General features: G+C 44.4%; 1 protein-coding gene across 1 annotated transcript in view; it reads left to right on the top strand.

Annotated features, from left to right (window-relative positions):
- The window catches only part of NTSR1 (neurotensin receptor 1), a 55332-nt gene that overhangs the window by 16964 nt on the left and 16141 nt on the right, over positions 1-22227 (top strand). The window contains exon 2 of the mRNA XM_063172529.1: positions 20476-20677. Coding sequence (XP_063028599.1) covers positions 20476-20677 — 202 coding nt within the window. The remainder of the gene's footprint in view (positions 1-20475; positions 20678-22227) is intronic.

Here is a 22227-nt window from a genome sequence, read left to right as displayed (position 1 = left end):
AATTATGACCTGTAGCTTTTGGTTTCCTTCCAAAAATTCATTTTGCATCAAATTCACCGCTCTCTTAGGAGATTATTTGTCCATAACTGCTGCATTCCTAAGCAAGGGCTGTGTCCAGGTTTGTAACTCCTCACCTTCTGCCTCAGCCTTCGTGGGTGACTGGTTGAGCTGCTGGAGTTTGGGACCAGGCACGTCCAGAAATACAAGCACAGGGCTTTACCCTCAGTTTAGGGGCTTCATCCTGCAGAGGGGTCCAAAAACACCCTTCAAAAGCTCTCAGAGCAGCTCTGAGTTATAGCAGATATTCACAGTTCATAACACAGGAGCAGGAGGGTCCTAGGGCCACAAAGTTTGCTTTCAATTTTTCATTTTATTAGGTTTTTTTCCCTAATTGCCTTTAGTCAAGGCAATTAGAACTGCTCAGCTATTAGAAGCCTCTTTCAGGACAAAAACATTTTTCAGTTGCTTTTGTAACCTGTGTTCTCACATCTCCTCAGTCCCTGTACTTTTCATTGCCTTACAAGAACATGTCATAACTCCTTAAATTCACAAAGATCTTAAATTCTCCAAACAGATCTTCCTGGTAATATTTTTGTACAGCTTTCACTGTGTCACTGTGATGAGTCAAAGCACAACTGATTTGGCTTCATCACTCCCTGAGCCAGGTTCCACTTCTTTTAAGCATTTTAATTAATGCATAATAAATGAGTAAACTGATACTTCAGTTGTCCCCTAGAAGTTAGGCACATTCTTCTTGGCATTCTCTCTTGATCCATTTTGTTTGAAGTATCTGTCCTCAGTGGGTCTTTTTTTAAAATTTATTTTGCTTTTGCTCCTTCACTGCTAAAGATCAAATGTTTTTCCTTGCTTGTTTCAGGTATAGACCATAGAGGTCCTGGGGGAAGAGTCTTTAATAAGGTCTCTAATTTGTTCTAAATACATTAATCCAAATAGGACTCAAGTGGCTGGTGTCTCTCCTTCTTTATGTTTGGTTTGTGCTTCTTATTTTGGGTCTCAGGTTGTGAAACTGGCTGCATCATTAAAGATCAGACCAATCCCTTTTTTTTCCATCTGTAGGATCTCTGCTTTACCAAAGGCTGTGCAGAAAAGCAGAATTTCACAGAGAGGTCCTCACCTGTGAAGTTTTGACACACTCAAATTAGGTTTGATCTCTACCTTTAGAATTCAAGCAGGTCCATACGCGTATTCATACAAACAACCTTTTTTTCATGCAAAAATGGCTTTATAATTGCACTGAAATGGGATTCTTGCAGAGGCAACAGTTTTGTCTGCTTGTAACAAGTGCAGCTGCAGGGACCTGCGTGGAGCTGGATGCCCACAAGCTTGGGCTGAGTGAGGAGGGACCTACCCTTCTCAGCTCCCTTGTGTATGATGTGAACCTGAAAAAGTGGTCAAAGTTGCCATAGACCCGTCACTGTGGCATTTTTTCCAAATGAAGCAGTGCCAGGAAATAGAAGGTGAAGTGATGGAGAGCTGTAAGTAGTGGAGGAGGGAGCAGTGTGTGCTGCCCATTCCCACAGGAGAGGGAGTGATGCTCTGCAATTCCCCTGGGCTGGCTGAGCCCTGCTTTGGCCACTGTCCTTGCCTCCATCACCCACCTGCTGACTGTAAACAGCAGCTCAGCAGAGTTTGGGAATGTTTAATTTCTATCTTAAACAAAATCCAGTGGTGCCTCTCTGGGCTGGTACCTCAGCACAGCCTAAAGGAGGGAATTACTCACGTGGTGAGGGCCTGGCACAGGTGCCCAGAAAAGCTGTGGGTGCCCCATTTCTGGAAATGTCCACAACCAGGACAGACCTCAGAGCAACCTGATCTAGTGGAAGGTGTCCCTGCCTGTGACAGGGGGTAGAATGAGATGAGTTTTAAGGTCCCTTCCAACCCAAACCAGAGTGAGTTTGTGATTCCCACCAGGTTTACCTGCAGTGCTTCACCTTTCCCAGCATTTAATTGCAGTATACATGAAGGCAGCAGCATTTGTCTCCTTGCTAACATCTAGTTTTGAAACCAATTAAAAGACAGGAGAAAATTAGAAGGAAAATGTGCCATGGCTCTTCCTCCTTTGCCCACGGTGTCACTTTTGCTGAGCGCTGCTTGCCCGAGCCTTTGTGAGTCATTGCTACACAAGAGAGCTCAGAATTCAGAGTGAAACCAGCACTTTTGTTCTTGCACACCCTTGTTTGATATCCCTGCTCCTCCTTCAGCACTTCCAGTGCCAGTGGAACAATTGAGAACATGGATGTTTTCATTTCCACGGCTTGGTTTCCAATTTGGCAGCACAAGGCGACAGAGGAGTCACTTCAAAATACTGCAAATTCCTCTAAATAACCATGACAAGGCCCAGTTCTCTCTGAATTGGTGTAAAGGCGATTTTTTGTCCTGAAATCCAAATTTTGCTTCATTCATTTATAATATTCATGCACTCAGTCTGCCAGCCTGGCATTTCAGCTCCCCTGTGGATGTTTTTATTGCCTTTAGTCAAGGCAATATTGCACAGGAGTTAGATTGAGGCATGGAAAGTCAGACTCTCTGAGGTCACTTGGAGGCTTCATTTATAAATAAACCTTGCTAGAAACCAGAGAAAGTCACTGTGGAAATGCTTGGGCAGATGAGGTTTAGGCCAGACCAAGTAATTTTCTGCCTCCGTCTATTTACCTGAAGAACAGGAATAATAAAAACTTTCTTGTATCCAGAAGGGAATGGATGGTTTTGCTTAATGAATCACTTAATATCTTTGTCCATAAAATGATGCATAAATTCATCATAGCTCCACCATTTCAGCTCTGTGCATGCTACTCTCTCTCCATGAAAATTCATTGCAGTACCTGAATGCTGAGTGCTAATGAGAATTCTCTGCACTTAAAGGGTTGAAATTAAAATACTGCAATTACCAAAGTATCTTCCATTAGATGGAATTATTTATGAGAACTTGTCACTTAAAAGACTCTCAGATTTTACTGAATCAAAAATCAAGAAGTTTCAGGCCATTGTCATGTCTTTTCTTCCTCCAGAGTGACACAGGATCATCTCCTCTACATTGCCATGGGTTATTTGGGGAACAAAGTCCAGGTTTTCTTATGAGCCTTCTCTAACCATTGTGGAGTCTCTGTGAACAATTCAGAGCTGAATTGCTTCATTTCACCAGTTTTGATGCTCATCCTTCTCATGTCTGGTCCTTTATGGAAAGTGAATCTGGAAGGGCTTTGCTGTCCTGGACTAAATTTAGTCCTAGGCATTGACCAGAGGGAACATCACCCCACCAAATAATAACATTTTTTAGGTTTTTTGGCAGAAACAGACCTGAAATTGGCATCTCTGATCTCCTATGGTCCATCTCACCTTTTTAAAACTTGGAGTTTCTGAGGCTACACTCAGATCCCAACTGAATGGGGCTTTACTGCAAAAATTCCTTTTCAAATGGAAGAAGTAAATAATATCAGAAGTGAGCCATCCATTGTGAACTATTATTTTGTAGGTAGAGAAAATAGCTTTTATTATAATACTGAACTGAAATGAAAAGCAAACCAAGACAAAGTAAAGATGTGGGTGAGTTCCTGGGAAAGCAGGTCCCTCTTTGATCTCAGGTAGGAGCAGACACCTCAGTCTTGTATCAGAAAATCAATCTCTCAGTGTAACTGTGGTGCAAAGATGCCCACAGAAGAGGCCAAGGACACTCCTGGCAGCAGCAGAGGTTCATTTGAGGTACATGTTTATTGTCCCTGGGGTGGAGGTGAGCTGGGGGTACCCAACATGCCATAAAAGCAGTGTCAAAGTCCATCCTGTGTTAGTTAAAGCAGTGGCTCAGCTCAGAAGTAGATGTTTATGATTAAAATAAATTCCTTGGTTTGAGGGCAGAAAGGGTCACAGTGTATCTCAAATTTTTTATTAGCCTTTTGCAAATAGAAATTATTTTAAGAAATGGGTAGTAATAGTGCTGCTTCTCTGTCCCTGCCTTATTGTTGAAAGAAGAAAAAAGACTGGAGAAACTAATTACATTTGAAGTGTACCTGATATAAAAAAAAGAAATTGAAGAAGTCATCAGTCACTGAAAAGAGGAGAATGCTTCATTATGAAGCCAATTTGCCCTTTATTGTGACTGATGTGTGCAGGTGTTTGCCTGCTCTGTGCCTCGGAGTTGGGCTCTGAGGGGATTCTCAGAGCCCTCTGCTCAACATCTGAGCTGATCCTGCCCCTCTTCCCATCCCACACTGACCCCTGTTTTCACAATATGCTGGAGAAAAAAATGGAGCAACTTTAGAACATTTTGAGACTGAAATTGAGACTGAAATCAGAGAGACCCACACTGACAAGGGCAGGGGCTGGCGCATCTCAGCTCTGCTTCTCACCTGGGCTTCTGCTCAGGGAAGGGGAAGGGTGTCACAGACATCTTTTATGGAAAATCTTTTCTTTAGGGTTTTTCCTCCTGAGAAGCTGAGAGGCCTCAGGAACAAAATGTAAACATTGATTATCTGCTGCTGTGGAATGCAACAGATGCATCTGTGATTGGTCTCATAGAGTTGTTTGTAATTAATGGCCAATCACAGTGAGCTGGCGTAGACTCTCTGTCCGAGACAGAAGCTTTTGTTATTCATTCTTTCTTATTCTATTCTTAGCTAGCTTTCTGATGAAATATTTTCTTCTATTCTTCTAGTATAGTTTTAATGTAATATATATTATAAATAATAAATCAAGCCTTCTGAAACATGGAGTCAGATCCTCATCTCTTCCTTCATTTTAAGGCTCCTGTGAACAGAAGGGAGTGTGGCACATCACCCCCGAGAGCTGCCAGCCCCCAGCACAGCCTTCTCCTCTGTCCCTGGAACTGTGTCACAGCCTGGATGGATGTGGGGGCTGCAGGACAGCAGCAAGAGACACCTTGCTGTCCCTGCCAGAGGGGACAGGCACCCTGCCATGGCCTGGAGCCTGCTGCCTTCACCTGGGATAGCTGAGGCCAGCGTGCTGGGGGCTGGATGCTGTCACTGGGGCAGGGAAGGGACAGTGAGCTCCCTGTCACAGCCAGGCAGCCCCAGCAAGGCTCTTTGCCCCACGCCTGGCATTCTTTCAGCAGGCAAAGCTGGGCTTTGTCCTCCCTGGGTCAGTGTATCATTGTCGCTGCTAGAAGTGAAGGGATGGGACTATTTGCAAGCTAAGAAGGATTTATTGCTCAGATAAACATCAGTCTCAGAGGCTGTGAGATTTCAGAGGAGCAGGCATTTAGCCAGAGCTCAAGAGTAGTCACAAGTTCTTTGTTACAGGGCAATACAGAACTTTCTAACCCAATAGACAGTTGCCACAGGGTTTATTTTACTTTTCTAAACTATCACATTTATTTACTTCTACTGCACTGCAGATCCTTTTATCTCATGGGCTTCTAACTCACATGCACACAGATGCTTCTATTAAAACTTCTAAACTCTCTGTTTATTCCACACAACCACACCCTTACATAATAACCTTTCACCATCTATCAGTACAGTCTCTCACTTACCTAAGGCATATTCTCACCTACAACTATAATAAAAGTTTGTGATTTTTTTTTTGCTTAATACTGTTACACCACTCTCAACTTCTCCCAAGGCTGCAAATCAAACCCTCCAGTGTCTGGGGAAAGTTTCTGTTTTCCTGATTTTCCTGATTGCCACAGGAGCAGAGCTGCTGTGTGTGTGTGGCTGTGAAAGCCCAAAATGCAGGGCTGGACATGGCAGCAGCCCATCCTGAGAGCAGCTTTTTGCGAGGAGGTGGAAGGGGAAGGATCAAAGGATGGTTTTGCTCTCGATTTTTGTTCGGCAGCATCAAACAGAAGCGCGGCTGTGCCGGCTCAGTGCTGGGTAGCAGAGCCAGATGCTCCAGAGAAAATCTGCTTCATTTCATTCCTTCAGCTCACTCTGGAGCTGGGTTTTAGTAGTGAATTAAAAATATTAAAAAAAAAAAAATTCAAGGCTAAATAGTCGATTCTTGGCTATGAATATTTATGGCTGTATTGGACTTGCAAATTCAAGGTAATTTAAATGTCAAAACTGGTGTAAAGTCTCTCCTTTGGAGGGTAAGTCAGAAAATTAAACTTGATTACAAGCCATAACATTTGGAAATTAGCATCTTAGGGTATCAGTGATAAACACTTCTGTACATCCCCTTTTTAAGTGATACATTTTTAAAAGATGAGAATTAATTTTAATAAAAAAATGGTCCCTTAATTAACAGTGAGGTGATTAATGGGGAAATCCTGGTTGCATTCATGACACTGTGATTACTTCATCTTGCTAAATCACTTCCTCTTTTGCAAGGAATCTGCCTCCACAACTGTTTGGACAGGAATGGTTCCTACCTGAGACAGCCTTGAGTCTGGGCAGCCTGCCTTGGGGATAAAAGCAGCAATTTTTGCGCTGAATTTTTTTGTGCTTCAAAAAGGAAATTATTTTGGTTAATGCATAGCACAGGCCAGTGTAAGTAAGTGCCAGCAACAGCAGCTGCAGCATCTCTGTGAGCAGAGGGGGATGTGACCAACAGCCTTGGACAGCACCATGCAGAGATTCTGCTCCTGATTCCTGCACTGCACAAATCAGGACATTGGAAGCTGATACCTGCTCCAGGTCAACATTCTCAGCCATTCCTCCATGGAGCTCTGGGGTTTCGAGAAAGGTAAAGCTGAAAAACAACCCAGCTGTTAAAGGCCTGTGAGTTGTGCTGCAGGAGCTGGAGCTGGTTGGAGATTCTTCTAAACTTGCAATCAGAATCTTGATTTGAGAAATAGAAATTTATACCTTTGCTCCATACAGAGTCCAAAGAATTATTTAACCTAGCACCTAAGGGTTCCCTTATGGATTAGATTTTTAGCCAACCTCAAATGCTGGCTACAGCCAGGTGGGTACTTCTACTTTTTGGGGTAAGGTCCAGAGAAATTTATAACAGCAAAGAAGCCACTCCATAGGCAAAATATCTTCCTCATGCCAGTCATTAGCTGGCTGGATTATGCTTTAGAGCAAAGCAGGTTACATAAAGTCTGTGCTCAGTAATGACTCCTCAGCAGAAACAAATCTGACATTTGGCCTATTAGCCTCATTTGCAGTCTGCTCCCATAGCATTTGGTCTCACATGTTCATTTTGTACTTTAATTTGGAAAAAAGAAAATCAATTTTGAGGAATGGGAAAGCATTCGGGGCTTGCCTGTGCTGCGGTTTGCAGGAGAGAGCTGTGACCTCCTCGATCTGTTTTGCCTTGGGTTCATTTTCTGGAAGACCATGAGGATTTGGGGTTATGGGGTCTTCCAGCTGCCCAGCCAGGCTTGGGAGCCACAGCTCATTAGGACCTGACCTGTTCAATGCAGTGGCTTTTAATTGGCCAGCAGAGACACTGCCACCAGGGAAGATGGCTCGTACCTGCTTTCCTCCCCACCTGTGCTAGATTTAGAATTTCTCCCTTGTGTGTCACTTGATCCTTCCATGCTGCAGCCAATATGGGGATTTGAGCCTTTCCATGCTGATTTATCTTCATGGCAGGGCATCAGCCTGAAACCAGGAGATCCTCCGAGCTCCTTGGAGATGCCAAGTCTCTCTGCAGCCCCTTGTTTGTCTCATCTCCCCGGCAAAATGGCTTTTCTCCAAAAACCTGCCCCCCACACACACCTCCTCAGGATGACACCTGTAATTCTACTGTAAGAGCAGCAGAGTGCATAGTATTACTGTAAAAATATTAAATAGGCCCTTTCAAGTAGTTTGAAAGCCTGTGCATGAATAACCACCCCGGTGTCTCCTCAGGAGCTCATGGCTTTCCATGCAATAATGTTCCCAGAGCCCAGGTGGTGTCTCCACAGCAGCCCTGGGTGCCCACTGCAGCACAGGGGGACCCATGTGGAGGGTGGTACTGGCTGTGGAGATGTCCAGAATGACTTGTGTCCACTGGGGACCCTCTCAGAGCAGCTGTTTTCCCTGAAAACACCCCAAAACTGCAGTGCCAAGGTACCCAAACCATTGCTCACCCTTGTGCCCCTCTGTGGCTGCAGTTCCCAGCTGGTTCAACCCTTGTGTCCATCTTGCAGAGAAAATGATCTGTCCCAAAGCTACAGGCATGGAAATTGCTCACTCAGATGGAAATGGACAATTTCATCCAGTTCTTAAGCCTCCTCTGGAAAAAAAGGCTCTGAATGTGTCTGGCTCTGAAGCTTTTATTTGCATTCCTTTCTACATTTCTCCGAGCCATTTGTATTTCATCCTTACAACGCAGAAGAAAAAAAAGGAAAAAAGAGTGATAGACACATTGACTGATGGTGAATGGGCTTTTTTTCCACCCTCTGGATTTATTCCTTTTCCTCCTCCAGCTCCTGACATCTTCAGCTCTCCAGCTCTCTTTTTCTGTAAATATCCTTAACAATGAATGGACTCAGGAAATGTTCTCAGGGACACACAGTTCCATGGAGAAACCAACAGCCACACTCAGATGACACAGGCTGGGCTAAGAAAGCACCTAAAAATTGTGATGATTATTAAAGCTCCTTCCCAGAGGCTGTTTCATGTCCTGAGGATGCTGGGGATGCTGGGGGCAGGAGCAGGACCAAGCAGCAGCCACCGAATTCAGCAGGAGCCCTGGGAAGCCAGAGGCACCCAGCGTCCTTCTGGCCTCACTGCCTAGCTCCAGGAACACTCCCTGGATTTATCCATAATGTTCACAAATTTTCTGCTGCTCTGTTTTCAGCATTGCAGCCATGGCAAGTACCCTGCAGGGAAAGGAGCTCATTTCAGCAGCTCCCAAAGGCAGCAGGAGCAGCCCTGGGAAACAAAATAATGACAAGGCTGTTGATTTAAGTGGCACGAGCAGGGCAGAAGCACCAACACACTCCCAGCAGCACCAGGTGACCAAGGTGCTCCCATTTCACATTGCAATCCTATTTTTTCCCCCACTGGCATTCATCTTAAAAACTGGGGGATGCAGTGGAATTAATGGGTGACACAGAGCTAATGTGTGATGAAGAAAAATCTGTTTTTGCGTGCAGTTTATGTCTTGCCCACAGCAAGAGTGAAAAAAAAACCAAAAGGATTTGGCCATTATAAAGGAGGTGCTCCATGAAATACAAATGTGCCTTCTGACATCCCAAATAGAAAAAAATGCAGGGAAGTGACTGAAATTGTATCAGGTTGAGTAGGATCACAAAGAACCTGAGCCCTCCATGAGTAGCGCCTTGATGATAAATCAGTAAAAGAGGTCTATAAACAAAATGTGCTTTGTGATTTGCCTTGCTCACATGGCTCAAGTGCAACAAAGAGGGAGAATTTGAGTGTTCCTCAAGACTCTGCCTATCAATACTTTTCCAATCACCCTGATTATGGATTGCTGAGGAGCAGAATCAGGAGGGATGAGCTCGGCCTGACCTCCCCTCTTGGCTGTGTTTGCCAGGCAGAACTCCTTGAAGGAGAGCTGGAGATTTTCCCAGCCCACTCCAGAGCCTGCTGGGGACAGGGACAGACAGACACAGCCTGCTGGGAAGGACTGCCATGGAAAGGGGAATATCACAGCATTACCTGAGAGAAAGCTCAAACCGCGCTTTGCTCATCGTCACCGCTGTCCCCAAGCCTTTGTGTCAGCCAGGAGAGGTGCTGGGGCTGCCCAAGCACCACTTTAGGCTGCAATTAATTGGTGTAAACTGGGAAAAATTCTAAAAAAAGGGAAAGAAAATTAAAAAAAAATAAAGGGAAAGAAAAGCAACCAAAGGAAATAAAAACCCACATTGCCACAGCTTAATAAAGCAGCTTGGGGAGGAACTGTAGCATTTTCTGTGTAAAGTGAGGTATGCTCCAAACTTCAGCTTTTAAGTTCAGACCCCCAGAGAGATTGTTAGATTTTAATTGCTACCTTAATCAACATTTATTAGTGCTAACCAAAGCTCCTCATGGATTTAAAATTCAACCCAATTGTCAACTACTAATTACTTTAAGCAGACAAGCTGTTATTTTACCAGCTGTATTAATGAGACTTTTCAGCATATGTGAAATATTACAAAAAGCTTCAGAAAAATTGATCCTGAAATGTAATTCAACAGATAAATTTTTTTTGTCATGACATTACTTGTCTCAGACACTACAGCATCTCTTACCCTCCTCTACCTCCACCTCACCTGGCAGAAATGCAAAACCAAAATTGAGTCTGATGTATTTTTTCAATAGGAGAATGATTTTTTCTTTCCATTTGTTTGGGTTTTTGTTTAACCTAACTTTCTTTTGAATTGTTCTGAATTGGGTCTGTTTTTCAACAGGAGAATGATTTGTTCTTTCCATTTCTGTGGGTTTTTGTTTAAATTAACTTTCCTTTGGATCCTTCTGCAGTGTGTACCTCATGCATCAGACTGAAGGCTGGTTTATAACAAAGTCTTTATCTTAAATCTTCAGCACCATCTTGGGGAATGGAGCTGATTTATTAATTACCCTGTGCTCTAATGAGTTCCTGCTCTCCTGTCAGCCAGCTGCTGGTTGCACCCTCATTTTTCCCCCACAAAGGGTAGGACAGAGGGACACGAGTAGCAGAGGGGAGCCCAACACCCTGAGTGCTACCCACTCATTTATTTACACACTCATTCCACATTTTTTGTATTTGTATTTTGTATTTCTTTGTATTTACACACTCATTCCAAGTAAATTACACACTCATTGCAAGTGTAAACCTGGAGTGTGACAGCCCCACGTGAGCCAAACAGACCCACACGTTTCTCTGTCATGATCCACCTACCAGGAGAGTGTGGGAAGGAAGAAAGAAAGAAAGCAAGCAAGCAAGCACCACTTGATTCAACTGTTTGCTGCTCTTCACAGGCAGAAATCTTTGCTTGTTTTGCTCCTGTGCTCGTGTCTCTGGCTTTGTTCCCCTGCTAGAGCAGACTGTTCAGCTAGAATCCTGAAACAGCCACTGCAAGTGACTTCATAGCCATGTGGGAAAAAAAGCATCCATTTTGATGATGAGGGATGAAATGACTCAGTATTGCCAGAACAAGAGAAGCTGGGGGATAATTGGCTGTCACCAGGGTTTGAATATCTTTCTTGATGTTCTCTTTGAGTAAATATCCAAGCATCACAGTCTCATTCATGACAACAGCCATGCCAGGCATGAGCCAAAGCAGAATGGAATAGCAGGCACAGGTTAGACAGCAAGGATCTGGGTGCTGGCTCACAAAACCAGCAGCTGTGAGTTATTTACGGGGTGATAGTGCCCTCAGACACACCTGCAGGCTGTGCTGCCCTTAAGGCTGTGGTGGCTGCAGCATCCCAGGCTGCAGAGGCCACACGGGAATGCCAGATGTGCTGAGCACTGGCAGTTGTGCTGAGGAACTCAAGAAAGATGTGATTTCCCGGGGTTTCAGAAGAAAATCTTCAGCCATACCCAACACCAGCACCAGCCTGCTCCACAGGGAGCACCATGCAGACACTTTGGGCGAATGTGAACCCCGAGAGCCCCCACAACTTGTGCAGCCCAGTAGGGAAGAAGAAGCAAAGGAGGATAAGCAGAAAATAATGGCAAAATCTGGATTAGGATTACTCAGCCGTCAGGAGCATTAGGCACTGTATGAACGTTTATTAAATTCTTTAGAGGGCTGACAAGCAGCAGAGCTGGAGAAACCCAAATATCTTGTGAAAGGCAATGGGCAATATCCCTTTGGCAAAAACCAAAATACCAGCAGATAGTGAGAACTGAAATCCAACTGCACTGGTAAATTATTTAAAGTGCATTTCCAGTCTGTCATTTGAAGTTGAAGGATTATTTCCCCTTCAGTAGAACATAGCTGCTGGGTAGGGTGAGGGGGAAATGCTACCAAAGACCTGTGTGCTCAAAGGGAAAAGCATGAACATTATTCACTGAGTTTTTGTTCAACCAAAAATATTGCCCTAAATAGTGCAATGGATCTGAGCAGCCAGGCTGAGGCCAGCAAACTGACAGCATATGAATTGACTTTATTCCTGTTTGCAAGCAAAATTGGCTAAATTGATTTAATTTACCTTGTAGCTCACTGTACCAGTCACAGGAAAGGGAGAAGGAGGGAGCTGGACTCGGTGATCCTTGTGGGTCCCTTCCAGCTCAGAATTTTCTGTGATTTCCTGAGGGAGGAGGTGGGGAGGGTTTGAAGCTTTGGGTTAATGATGATGTGATGGAGGATCACCACTGCTGCTCTGTGACTTCTTTGGTCCCTGACCCAGCAGCAGTCCCATACCAAACCCTTCCTTTTTAAATTCCACATATCCCTCTTAAATCAGTGGCAGGAGGTCTTAAATTAACTAAACTGAGAGGTAAAAGGCCCCACATTCATCATCTTCATCAAGCTCAATCCTACAGAGAACTTTGGTTATCTGGTTTTGGTTTTTTTTTTTTTTTCTTTGGCATTGGGCTTTTTTGATTACTCTTCCATTTTTCTAAATAAACATTTTTCCTTCAGTTTTATTAAGAGAAAAAGCTGAGTGTCCATTATATAAATGGCATTTCCAGTGCACACTGGTAAACCCTAGAACCTTCCAATTTGTCTATTCCCCAATCTATTTTTTCCAGGATTTCCTGAATTTCACAGTTTTTCTTTCTCTTTGGAAGGTGGAATCAGCAGAGCCATTCAAGTTTGACTTTGATGGGCAAACACCAGGAAAAGAGGAATTTTTCTCTTAAAAAGAGTTATTATGGAGTAGGTTTTCTGGCATTTAAGGAGGTAATGAAAAGCTCTGAGATCCCCAGGGAGTTCAATATTTAGGCATTACCCTTGTGTACAATTAGGAATAATAAGATTTATATGAAACAGTTATGGATTAATCACATCTTTTGCTGTTATTTACAATAAATAAATAAATCTGAAAATATTTCAGGTCACAGCACTGTAACCATGCATGGAAATGAGGTTAAATGATCCTTCAGGTATGCAGCCATGCTCAGGAATGCCACCATCATTCAGTGCTCTGACATCTTTCCCAACCCACCATGAGCAAGAGGCCCATTTAAGTTGTTCTGCATCAGATGTTATTTTTTATGTACAAATGTTTTCTCCAAGGAGGGAAGTTTATGAATGGGAATGTTTTTGCCATGGATATGATGGATGTTTTTTGTCAGTACACAATTTATTTCCATCTGTTCTGTATCTGATTAGCTCCTGCAGAGTATGTGATTAACTCAACTTCTCAACATCATTAGCTGCTCTGCATTCCCATTATGGTTCATCAGTGTGGGACCACACACAGGCTCCAAAATGGTACACGTTGGTTATTCTTAAAACCTTAATCCACGCTGCCTGGTTATTCTCTGTGATGGCCACAGATCCAGGGAGAGGAGCCAGGAAAACATCACTACTGTGGAGCAGACACAAAATGCTAATGAAAACAGAGTTTAAGCAGATCCTCGTTCTGATCTCAATGCTGGAGCTAAATTAAGCCTTTTGGAAGAGTTCAAGGCTGGTGTTATCCAGCTGGAGACAGCTCTGGAGGCACCCAGCCAGCACAGAGAGAGGAGAGGAGAGGACCATGCCCTGTGCATGGCCACGTCCTCCTGCTCTGCAGCAGGTTGGTGGTGTGAGGAAAATTAATCCACAAACACCAGAGGTTTATGTAGAAAAAGGAGAGAGAGAAGCCCTTTCTGGCTTTATTCCAATAAAGGGAGAGGCCAGGGAGCATTCCCCTGCGATCTCTCAGATTTTTGGAGGACACAGCCTCCCTTTTTATCCCAATTTCCCGTCCACATTTCCCTTTTCTCTTTCCCCATTGGCTGAGGTACCTGAGAGGTACAGACTTCCCTGATCCCAAAGATTCCCCTCTGATGTATAACCCTCCCTTTTAATTTTTAATTCTCACTGATCTTAGGGGTTTTTCTTCCCCATTGTTATATTCATCTCTCAATGTCTAATTTCACTTATCAGCAAACCTAAAGTTTATTTGTAACAGCAAATATGTTTTTCCATTCATCAATCAGTGAAACCTTTCCCATTGTTTCTTCTATCTCCCAGAGCTAGTTTTATCTACCAGCAGACCAACAGCTTGTTTGTAAAGACAAATCCTCTATTCCTCTCCTAGGTACCTGCACCTTGTAGATCTCCAAGCACAGCACAGACTGCAGTCTGCTACCCCAAGCCTCGTAGTAACACGGATTTTCCTCTGGTATAAATATCTACCAATACAAAACCTGAACCTCCTCCACAGCCTCGAGCAGGCAGAGCTCGAGAACGAGCCTCGTGCTTTATCCTCTGGGTGTCTTTGGAGGGGTTTCCCTCAGTGAGCAGAGCAGGGAGTGGCTGTGTCAGGAGCAGATGCTCACATGTCCTTGCTGCGCAATTAAAGAGCTCCAGCCTCAGGGACACCAATGGCTGCAGGGCAGCAGCAGCAGCGCAGGGGCAGGAACCAGTCCAGGGACCCAAGAGCATCCAGAAGTTCCATCTGATCATTAATCTTCAGATTTATCTGTTCTCTTTCCTCACCTCGGCACCCGTACCTGCAGTGTCCTGTTCCCAGACCACATCCAGAGCAGAGATAAGGCTGGGGCTCCTGCAGAGGTCTGAAATACAGAGTGTTGGCCAATTCCAGCTCTGGTGGCTGATGCCAGCTGAGATCAACAAAACCTGCTGAGTTATTTGATTAGCAATGGATTGGACAGGATGAGCCTGTGTTACAGGCTTTTCTTTGAGATTTTTTCCCCCTGGATGAAAAACTCTGGATGTCCTGCTCGTGTCTGTGCTCATGCTCACACTCTCATCACTGCCCCAGCCCCTGAGCTTCAGTGCTTGTCACTGCCATCCACCCTGTCCCCACAAGCTGTGTCCTGGCTTCAGGCTCTGCCTTTAACCCAGAGCTGATCATACATTTTGACATCAATACCTGTGACTGGCAGCCACATTTTACATCACTGTAACCTTTCTTTGAAATGTCTGGGCTTGATATTCAGCGAGTTTGAAAAGGTCTCCCCGAGGCACAGGGAAGGTCTCTCTGAGCTCCTGCAGCTCCAGAGGGTGAACAGGGCAGCTCTTTGGGGTGAGATCAGAGCAATTCACACAGCCACACTCTGTTACCTTGGATAATGTGTGTGCAATGTGTACTCACCTCTAGCTGGGGAGAAGAGGCACAGGATATATCAGGATGTAACAAACAGAGGCTTTTGTGGCCAATTCTCAATACTTCAAAGAGAAAAATAATAGCTGGGTTTTGGTATCTTGTCTTTGATTAGTCATTAAGCTAATGATAGGATATTAGATCCTGGATCTACACAGATATTTGCATCCTGTCCTGTCACAGACATCTTTTTATGAAAAATCCTTTCCTTAGGATTTTTTCCTTCTGAGAAGCTGAGAGGCCTCAGAAACAAAATGTAAAGAATGATTATCTGCTGCTGTGGAATGCAACAGGTGCATCTGTGATTGGTCTCATGTAGATGTTTGGAATTAATGGCCAATTACAGCACAGCTGGCTCTCTCTCTGTCCAGGTCACAAACCTTTGTTATTCATTCTTTTCTATTCTTAGCCAGCCTTCTGATACGAACTTTTTCTTCTATTCTTTTAGTGTAGTTTTAATGTAATATATATCATAAAATAATAAATCAAGCCTTCTGAAATATGGAGTCAGATCCTCGTCTCTTCCCTCATGTGAGAACCCCTGTGCACAGGGTCACACTGTCCCTCTTTGTGAGGAAAGGGAGGGTTATTTCACAGGGCTGAGCTCAGTGGGGTTTGTGTCACTGTGGTGCTGTGAGGGATTCAGGATTCCACCATCCCCACCAGAAGTGTCTGCACAGGGCACAGAGTGTCCCCCAGCCAGGTCAGCAGCAGCCTCTGCCCGAGGGTGACAGCTCTGTCACCCCTGCCACGCTGTCAGGGCTCTGGAGAGAGAGATGCCCAAATGAAGTGTGACAGGCAAACCTGCCCCAGATGAACCTGGTAATGCCTGCAAAAGGTCGAGCTCCTGCCCAAATGCACTGGTAGAGCTCCAGATACACACACAGCCTTTGGCACTTGGCCAGATATTCCTATTTACCCAGCATTTGTGCTCCCACACCAGGATGCCCCGATCCAAGGGAAGGACCAGAGCCAACACATTGCAGTACTGCTCCCCTCAAAAAATTCCAGAGGAGATAAATTCCTTTGCTAGGCTGTAGTTGTCCAGCTTCCATGCTTTCCCCCGTGCCAGTTACTGGCTCCAAAAGGAGAGTTATTTTCTTCTATCACTCACAAACACTAGCCTCTCCTGCCCTGCTGTAGCTAAATGGCTTTTACCTGACAATCCTGAGACACTTGGCATGGAAAGCTGGAGAGCTAATGTAAAGGTAGGGTTAATTAGATGGTTATTTATTTACTGTGGGGGAAGATAAACCTGTGGAAGCTTTTTTTCATCAGACACATCCTGTGAACATCAAACACGAGTGCCATTGCCAAATGCTCCCTTTGGCATCCCAACACGATGTACCTTCCCCTTCTCTGCTTTGTCTTGCACAGATTGCTGTATCCTGGAATGCAGTACTGTGCTTATTAATGGCTGAAATTATCCACTGGCTGGTTAAAAAAATGCTAATTCTGGCTACTGAGTGAGATAACCAGTAATTTTGTAAAGTACATTTAGTCAAATAAGATTTTTTGGCAGCCAAATGTTGTTGTAGCAGAATGTGCTTCCCTGATTGACATATGCTAACAATACTGCCTCCACAGTCAGGGGGAGGATAATTTACTTTCCATTTCCATTGGAAATGAGGTGAACCAGAATGTGGTAGATTGTTGAAATGTGGCTCTGTGGTTTAACAGATCTGCTCAGAACCACAAATCAAATGATGTGCTGTATCCTCAGTCCTCTCCCTTGTCACTTCCAGGAAACCAGCAAGGACACATCTCCTCCTGAGTCAGTTTTCAGCTCCTTTGGGGTTTCTCACCATTTCCCCAGGTGTATCTGCACTGGGAATCCTCCCCAGCAGAAAGCAGGGAGGCTGCAGCCATCTCAGAGCATTCCCCAGGTGTGCTCAGGGAAATGAGCTATGACAGAAACTTAGTGGGTACAAATGAGGTTTCCCCAGCTCCTCATCATCCACACTTCTCTCCATTTCAATTGTCCTGAAAAGAAATGGAGAAAGTCTCTTTGGGCATCCAGCTCACTCTGGAGGGGCTGTGTCCCTGGAGAGGCTGAGCTGACAGAGACCAAGTGTTGGCTCTGCTCTCACCTCACTTATCAGGCTGCAAGGGAACATCTCTCATCTCTGACACAAAATCCCTGCCATAACCCAGGGTTAAAATTATCCCTTAATCTCAGTTGGTCCCTTGTCCACTCCAGGGGCATTGCTCCTGCTACTGCTCCATGGGATGCACCACACTGTGACCAGCATTTCATGCTCCACTGGCTTTGGGGGATTTTATTTACTTATCTGGAAAAAAAGGCATGAGGGAAAACACAAGATCTGTGTTCAAAAATCTTTTATTATCTCAGTATTGGAACATTTATTTTTTTCTCATCTAAGCTCTTCCAATTAAAATGTTGTGAGTGGTTCTGATTCTTGGCTGTTTTTATCATACTTACAGTGATGAATTTGCCACTGAATGTCCAGAAGAGCCTTTAGCCTCATGTGTTCACTTTTAACCAGTTCTCCAAGATCTCACTCATTTTTTCTGTGCCTGTCCAAAATCTTGTGCTGATGGACCATGAACAGCCAGCTGCAGGTGGCTCAGGTGATGGAGTTTTGCTGGGAGCAAAGGCCACCCATAAACAGGTGTAATACTCATCAATTTTACCCTCCTTGCCTTCAGATGTATCTAACAAAAAATAAGTTTTGTCTTCTAGTAGGGATCCAAACCCCATCTTTTTCCAAAGTGGCCACTGATGTTGGAGACATTATAAAATATCTCATTAATCACCTCCAAAAGTCTTCCTGCTCCTGAACTTTTGAGTGTGTAGTCCTGTGATCCCAGACCGGCTCCTCTTGAGCAAGGAGGAAATTTTCCACTGACTTTGAGACGTGGTTAGAGGCACCAACTCCAGCAGTGTGCAAAGCCACCTGAAAATGAAGTGTTGCTGCACTGATGTGCTCAGTGTGCGGGGCTCCCAGCAAGCAGTTCAACAGAAAAACAGGGAATATAAAGGGTTTGCTTGGGAAAATTGGCTTTTCTAGCCCTTGTGTACTTTGGGACTTTGTGTTTGCAAATAATAATTCTTTCAACAAATTAAAACATTCTGCTACTGGGGAAAATATTGATTTTTTTTTAATATATGAAAGTTTTGCTACAAATCAAGATGGGGAAAAAAAATCTTTAAATATAGCCTTTGATGGAAACTATGCAATATTCCCACTTTTATCATAACAATTCCTAAAAGGGAAAGTCAATGCTATTCTAGCCAATTTCATAAGCTCTTTAAGAGAATTCACAATGCAGCTATGGAATGAATCAAGGCTTTTAAGACAGCTTGGAAAAGACTTTTGGAGTTCTGCAAAATTACATCAAGCAAGTGTAATTTACAGCTAGGGCAAAATTTTAGAATGAAAACCAATAAATCCTGACTCTCAGGTGACAGACTGAAACATTTCCCGAGTTAAGTGGTGCATTTTGCTGATGTGCAGACATTGTTCAGCAGTGGGGAAGAGGAAGGGCATTCTGCAGCTAAAGCCACAGAAACTGGAGTGAGGAGCTACAGGGTTCATGTCTTAGTCTGACCAGGTAAATCTGAGCAATCATTTCCCCCCTGTGTGCTCCCAGTCTGACCGGGTAAATCTGAGCAATCATTTCCCCCCTGTGTGCTCCAGCTCAGCCTGGCTGCATTGCAAGGGTTAAATAGTTGGTCTTTACTGCTTAATGATCTGTCTTAAACTGTGGAGGCAACTCCAAAAGATAACTCTTTTTTATATACAGGAGGCTGTGAGATCTTTTAGAAGAGTAGAAAACTGTTTTATACTTAATAAAAGAGGCCATTGGCAGCTTGTGGTGGTGGGGTGTATCTAGGAATTCACTCAGCCCGCAGAGGAGCTCTGTTGTTGTTATCAGCATAAATGGGAGAGGATGTTCTCATCGTGTGGAAGAGACAAAACCCAGCTGGTGCTTTTGCTTAACACGTTGAACTCTGGAGCACAAAGTTGTACAGAGGCTTGATCCATCCAAAGAAAACCTGGGCAACAACCACAGAGCCTGTCTTCACCAAGAGAGGAGTTTCTGCTTCAGATCTATGGACAGAGAAAGTGAAGTGTTTCTGATGTGCCTCTGCTCCCCTGTGCTTATGTGCTGCTCATTTCTTTTACAGATGCCCACAGATCTGCACCAGACACAGGGTGTACAGAGAACCCTGCCCACCTTGGTGATGGTCCAGCAGGGGTGGGTGGATGGAGAGGGGATATTTCCATCCCAGCAGATGGAGCACCTGTCTCTAGATGAGGTTTTGCAATCTGCAGAGGGACCTGGCATTATCTTGGTTGTTCTGTGTCCTACATCACTGAGGTGAAAGATAAGTCCCTGTCTGGGGAAGAAGTCAGCCTTCCTTGGGGCTCTCCCACTGAGCAAATTCCCTCTTGAGTTTCAAAGTTTCATCTTTTTGTCATTTTATCACTTCTAATGCAATTGCTTTTGCAGCGATTTGCAGCATGGTTCAATTCTTGTCAATATTTTGAAATTCTAAAAACTTGAAGGTCTTTTTATTTGTTCCACCCTCAGCTGAGTGATGTGCTGAGCCTCCTCCTGTGCCATCCAGCAGAGAGGATGAGCTCTTGGGCTCAGCAGAGCAGCTCCCCATCCCACATGGCAGATGTGCAGGCAAACCCTACACGTGCCTCTGTTTCCCTGGGCTGCCCTTTGCCAAGCTCAGTTCCACTGGGGTTTCTAAACAGCCCAAAAGCCTTCCTGTGTTTGACATGAACTGTGACTTCCACTTGATTCAATCACTGCTTAATTTGATCCTCCATTTAATTTTATCAAAACTGTAGTAATCAAATAATTTGTACTAAAAACATTACAATTTCCACTTGTTTATTCTGATCAATTTTAATCCTTTCAGGCGCAAGGTTTATTTAACGTAGTTATGAGGTAACAAAACACTGTCATTAAATCCACAAGGAAAGGACACAAGACAAAAAAAAAAGATAGTTAAAAAGATCACAAGGAGGGCTCATAATGCAGGAAAAAGACAATAACACACTGTTATTTAGAAGTCACGCTATGCATGATGAGAGCTAAGCAGCATCCTGCTGGTTGTGAGATGAAAAGATCAATGGCATGTTTCAGACAAGACATTTCTGGCAATGAACTGCACTGAAAAGAGGAAAATACATGAATGATCTGAATAGATTAGATATGAACAATTTTGCCTTTTTTGGGTGTTGACCGACATGAAAGAATCTGCGCCAGCAGTGTTTGAGTTCTCCTCTGTACAACAAACCTCCAAAACCAGCTGAGTGAGAGGAGGGAAAGCTTTCCACTGCAGGCTGTTCCTCTGTTTCTTTGAGAAATAAAACCCAACCTCCTGCTCTGCTGCTCCTCTCCCTGACTGTGCCCCATCCCTCCCCTGCAGGTGAACACCTTCATCTCCTTCGTGTTCCCCATGGTCGTCATCTCGGTGCTCAACACCATCATCGCCAACCAGCTGCTGGTGATGTTCCGGCAGGCGGCCCAGGAGAACCAGGTGTGCACCATTGGTGGCCAGCAGACCATGCTCAGCATGTCCATGGAGCCCAGCAGAGTGCAAGCCCTGAAGCACGGCGTGAGGGTCCTGCGTGAGTATGGCCTTCCCTTGGGGAATGGAGAAATGGGACTGGAAAGAGGAACAGGTGGGAAGTGGAAAACGCTTTAGCCCAAAACGCCCTCTCCTTTTGTCTTTGCTCGGTTTTAGGAAAATTAATCCACAAGCAACAGAGGTTTATGTCCAAAAAGGAGACAGAGGAGTCCTTTGACTTTATTTGAATAAAGGGAGAGGCCATGGGGCATTCCCCTGGGATCTCTCAGATTTTTGGAGGACACAGCCTCCTTTTTATCCCAGTTTCCCGGCCAAATTTCCCTTCTCTCTTTCCCCATTTCTGAGGTACTTGAGAGGTTCAGACTTCCCAAAACACCTGATGCCAGAGATTCCCCTCTAATGTACAGCCCTCCCTTTTAACTTTTAATTCTTACTGAATTTAGGGGTTTTTCTTCTCCATTGTTTTCAGCTTTCAATGTCTAATTTCATTTATCAGCAAACCTAAAGTTTATTTGTAACATCAAATATCTTTTTCCATTCATCAGTCAGTGCAATCCTTCCCATTGTTTCTTTTATCTCCCAGTGCTAGTTTTATCTACCCAGCTTGTTTGTAAAGACAAATCCACTATTCCTCTCATTGGTTTGCAAAGCTAAGGAGCAGACCTGCTCACTCTGGAAAAGCAAAACCAACCCAGCATTTTAATGATTTAGCCGACAGCAATTTAAGCCTTGCTTGTGTTGTTTCATTACTTCCCTTTTTCTGCATAGCTCTGGTTCAGACAGAGCTTGAATAAAAGATCCTGCGCTCAGGAATTGAGCTGTACTGCAGAGTAGTGGATGTCTTGATTAAATAAACTGAGGAAAAGACCAAAGAATCTGGTAGCTTAACCTTAGAGAGGATAAGGCAAAAGCTGCCCAAAAATATTACCCAAAATATCTAACAAAGGGTGCCCGTAGTGGTTTTAAACATGAGATGGGGAGAATTTGTTAGCAGAAAGCTTTCTGGGGTTCTGGTGTTTTTAGAAGGTTTTGGGTTGGCAGGGACCCCAAAGTTCACCTAGTCCCAAACCCTTGCCATGGGCAGGGACACCTTCCACTATCCCAGGCTGCTCCAAGTCCTATCCAGCCTGAATTGGACATTTCCAGGGATGGGATATCTTGGTGTTTGAAATGCTTTGGCTCAGACCACACTTCCAACGAGAGAAATCCCTAGAGATGGCACCAGGAGCCTCCACGACATTTTCCCAGCTGTTTTTTACAAGGAATGCATCCCATGCAGCGCTCCTTGCCTGTGCCATAGGTGAGAGCCACCTGTGCATGCCCAACTGGGAAACACCTACTGAGCAAAAGGAAAGAAAAGCAGAGGGGACATTAAATTCCCCACAATTATCTTGTTGGACTGTGTTTGTTTACAGTCTCTGCACCCCAATGAACTGTTACCCAGGGGTGGGTGAGGAGGGAGCCCTGCTTCCCCACGGAGCCTGCCAGGACTCTGCTCCTTGCTATCCCTTTCTGTTTTTTAACACTTCTGCCTGCTGCCACGAAGTGAGAAGCTGCCTTTTCTCACTCTGCTACACCACCTCACACACC

This window comes from Melospiza melodia, chromosome 19 (assembly GCF_035770615.1).
Source record: "Melospiza melodia melodia isolate bMelMel2 chromosome 19, bMelMel2.pri, whole genome shotgun sequence".
NCBI classification, from domain to species: domain Eukaryota; kingdom Metazoa; phylum Chordata; class Aves; order Passeriformes; family Passerellidae; genus Melospiza; species Melospiza melodia.
Note: the sequence above shows the minus strand (reverse complement) of the source record. Positions and strands in the feature narration are given on the sequence as shown.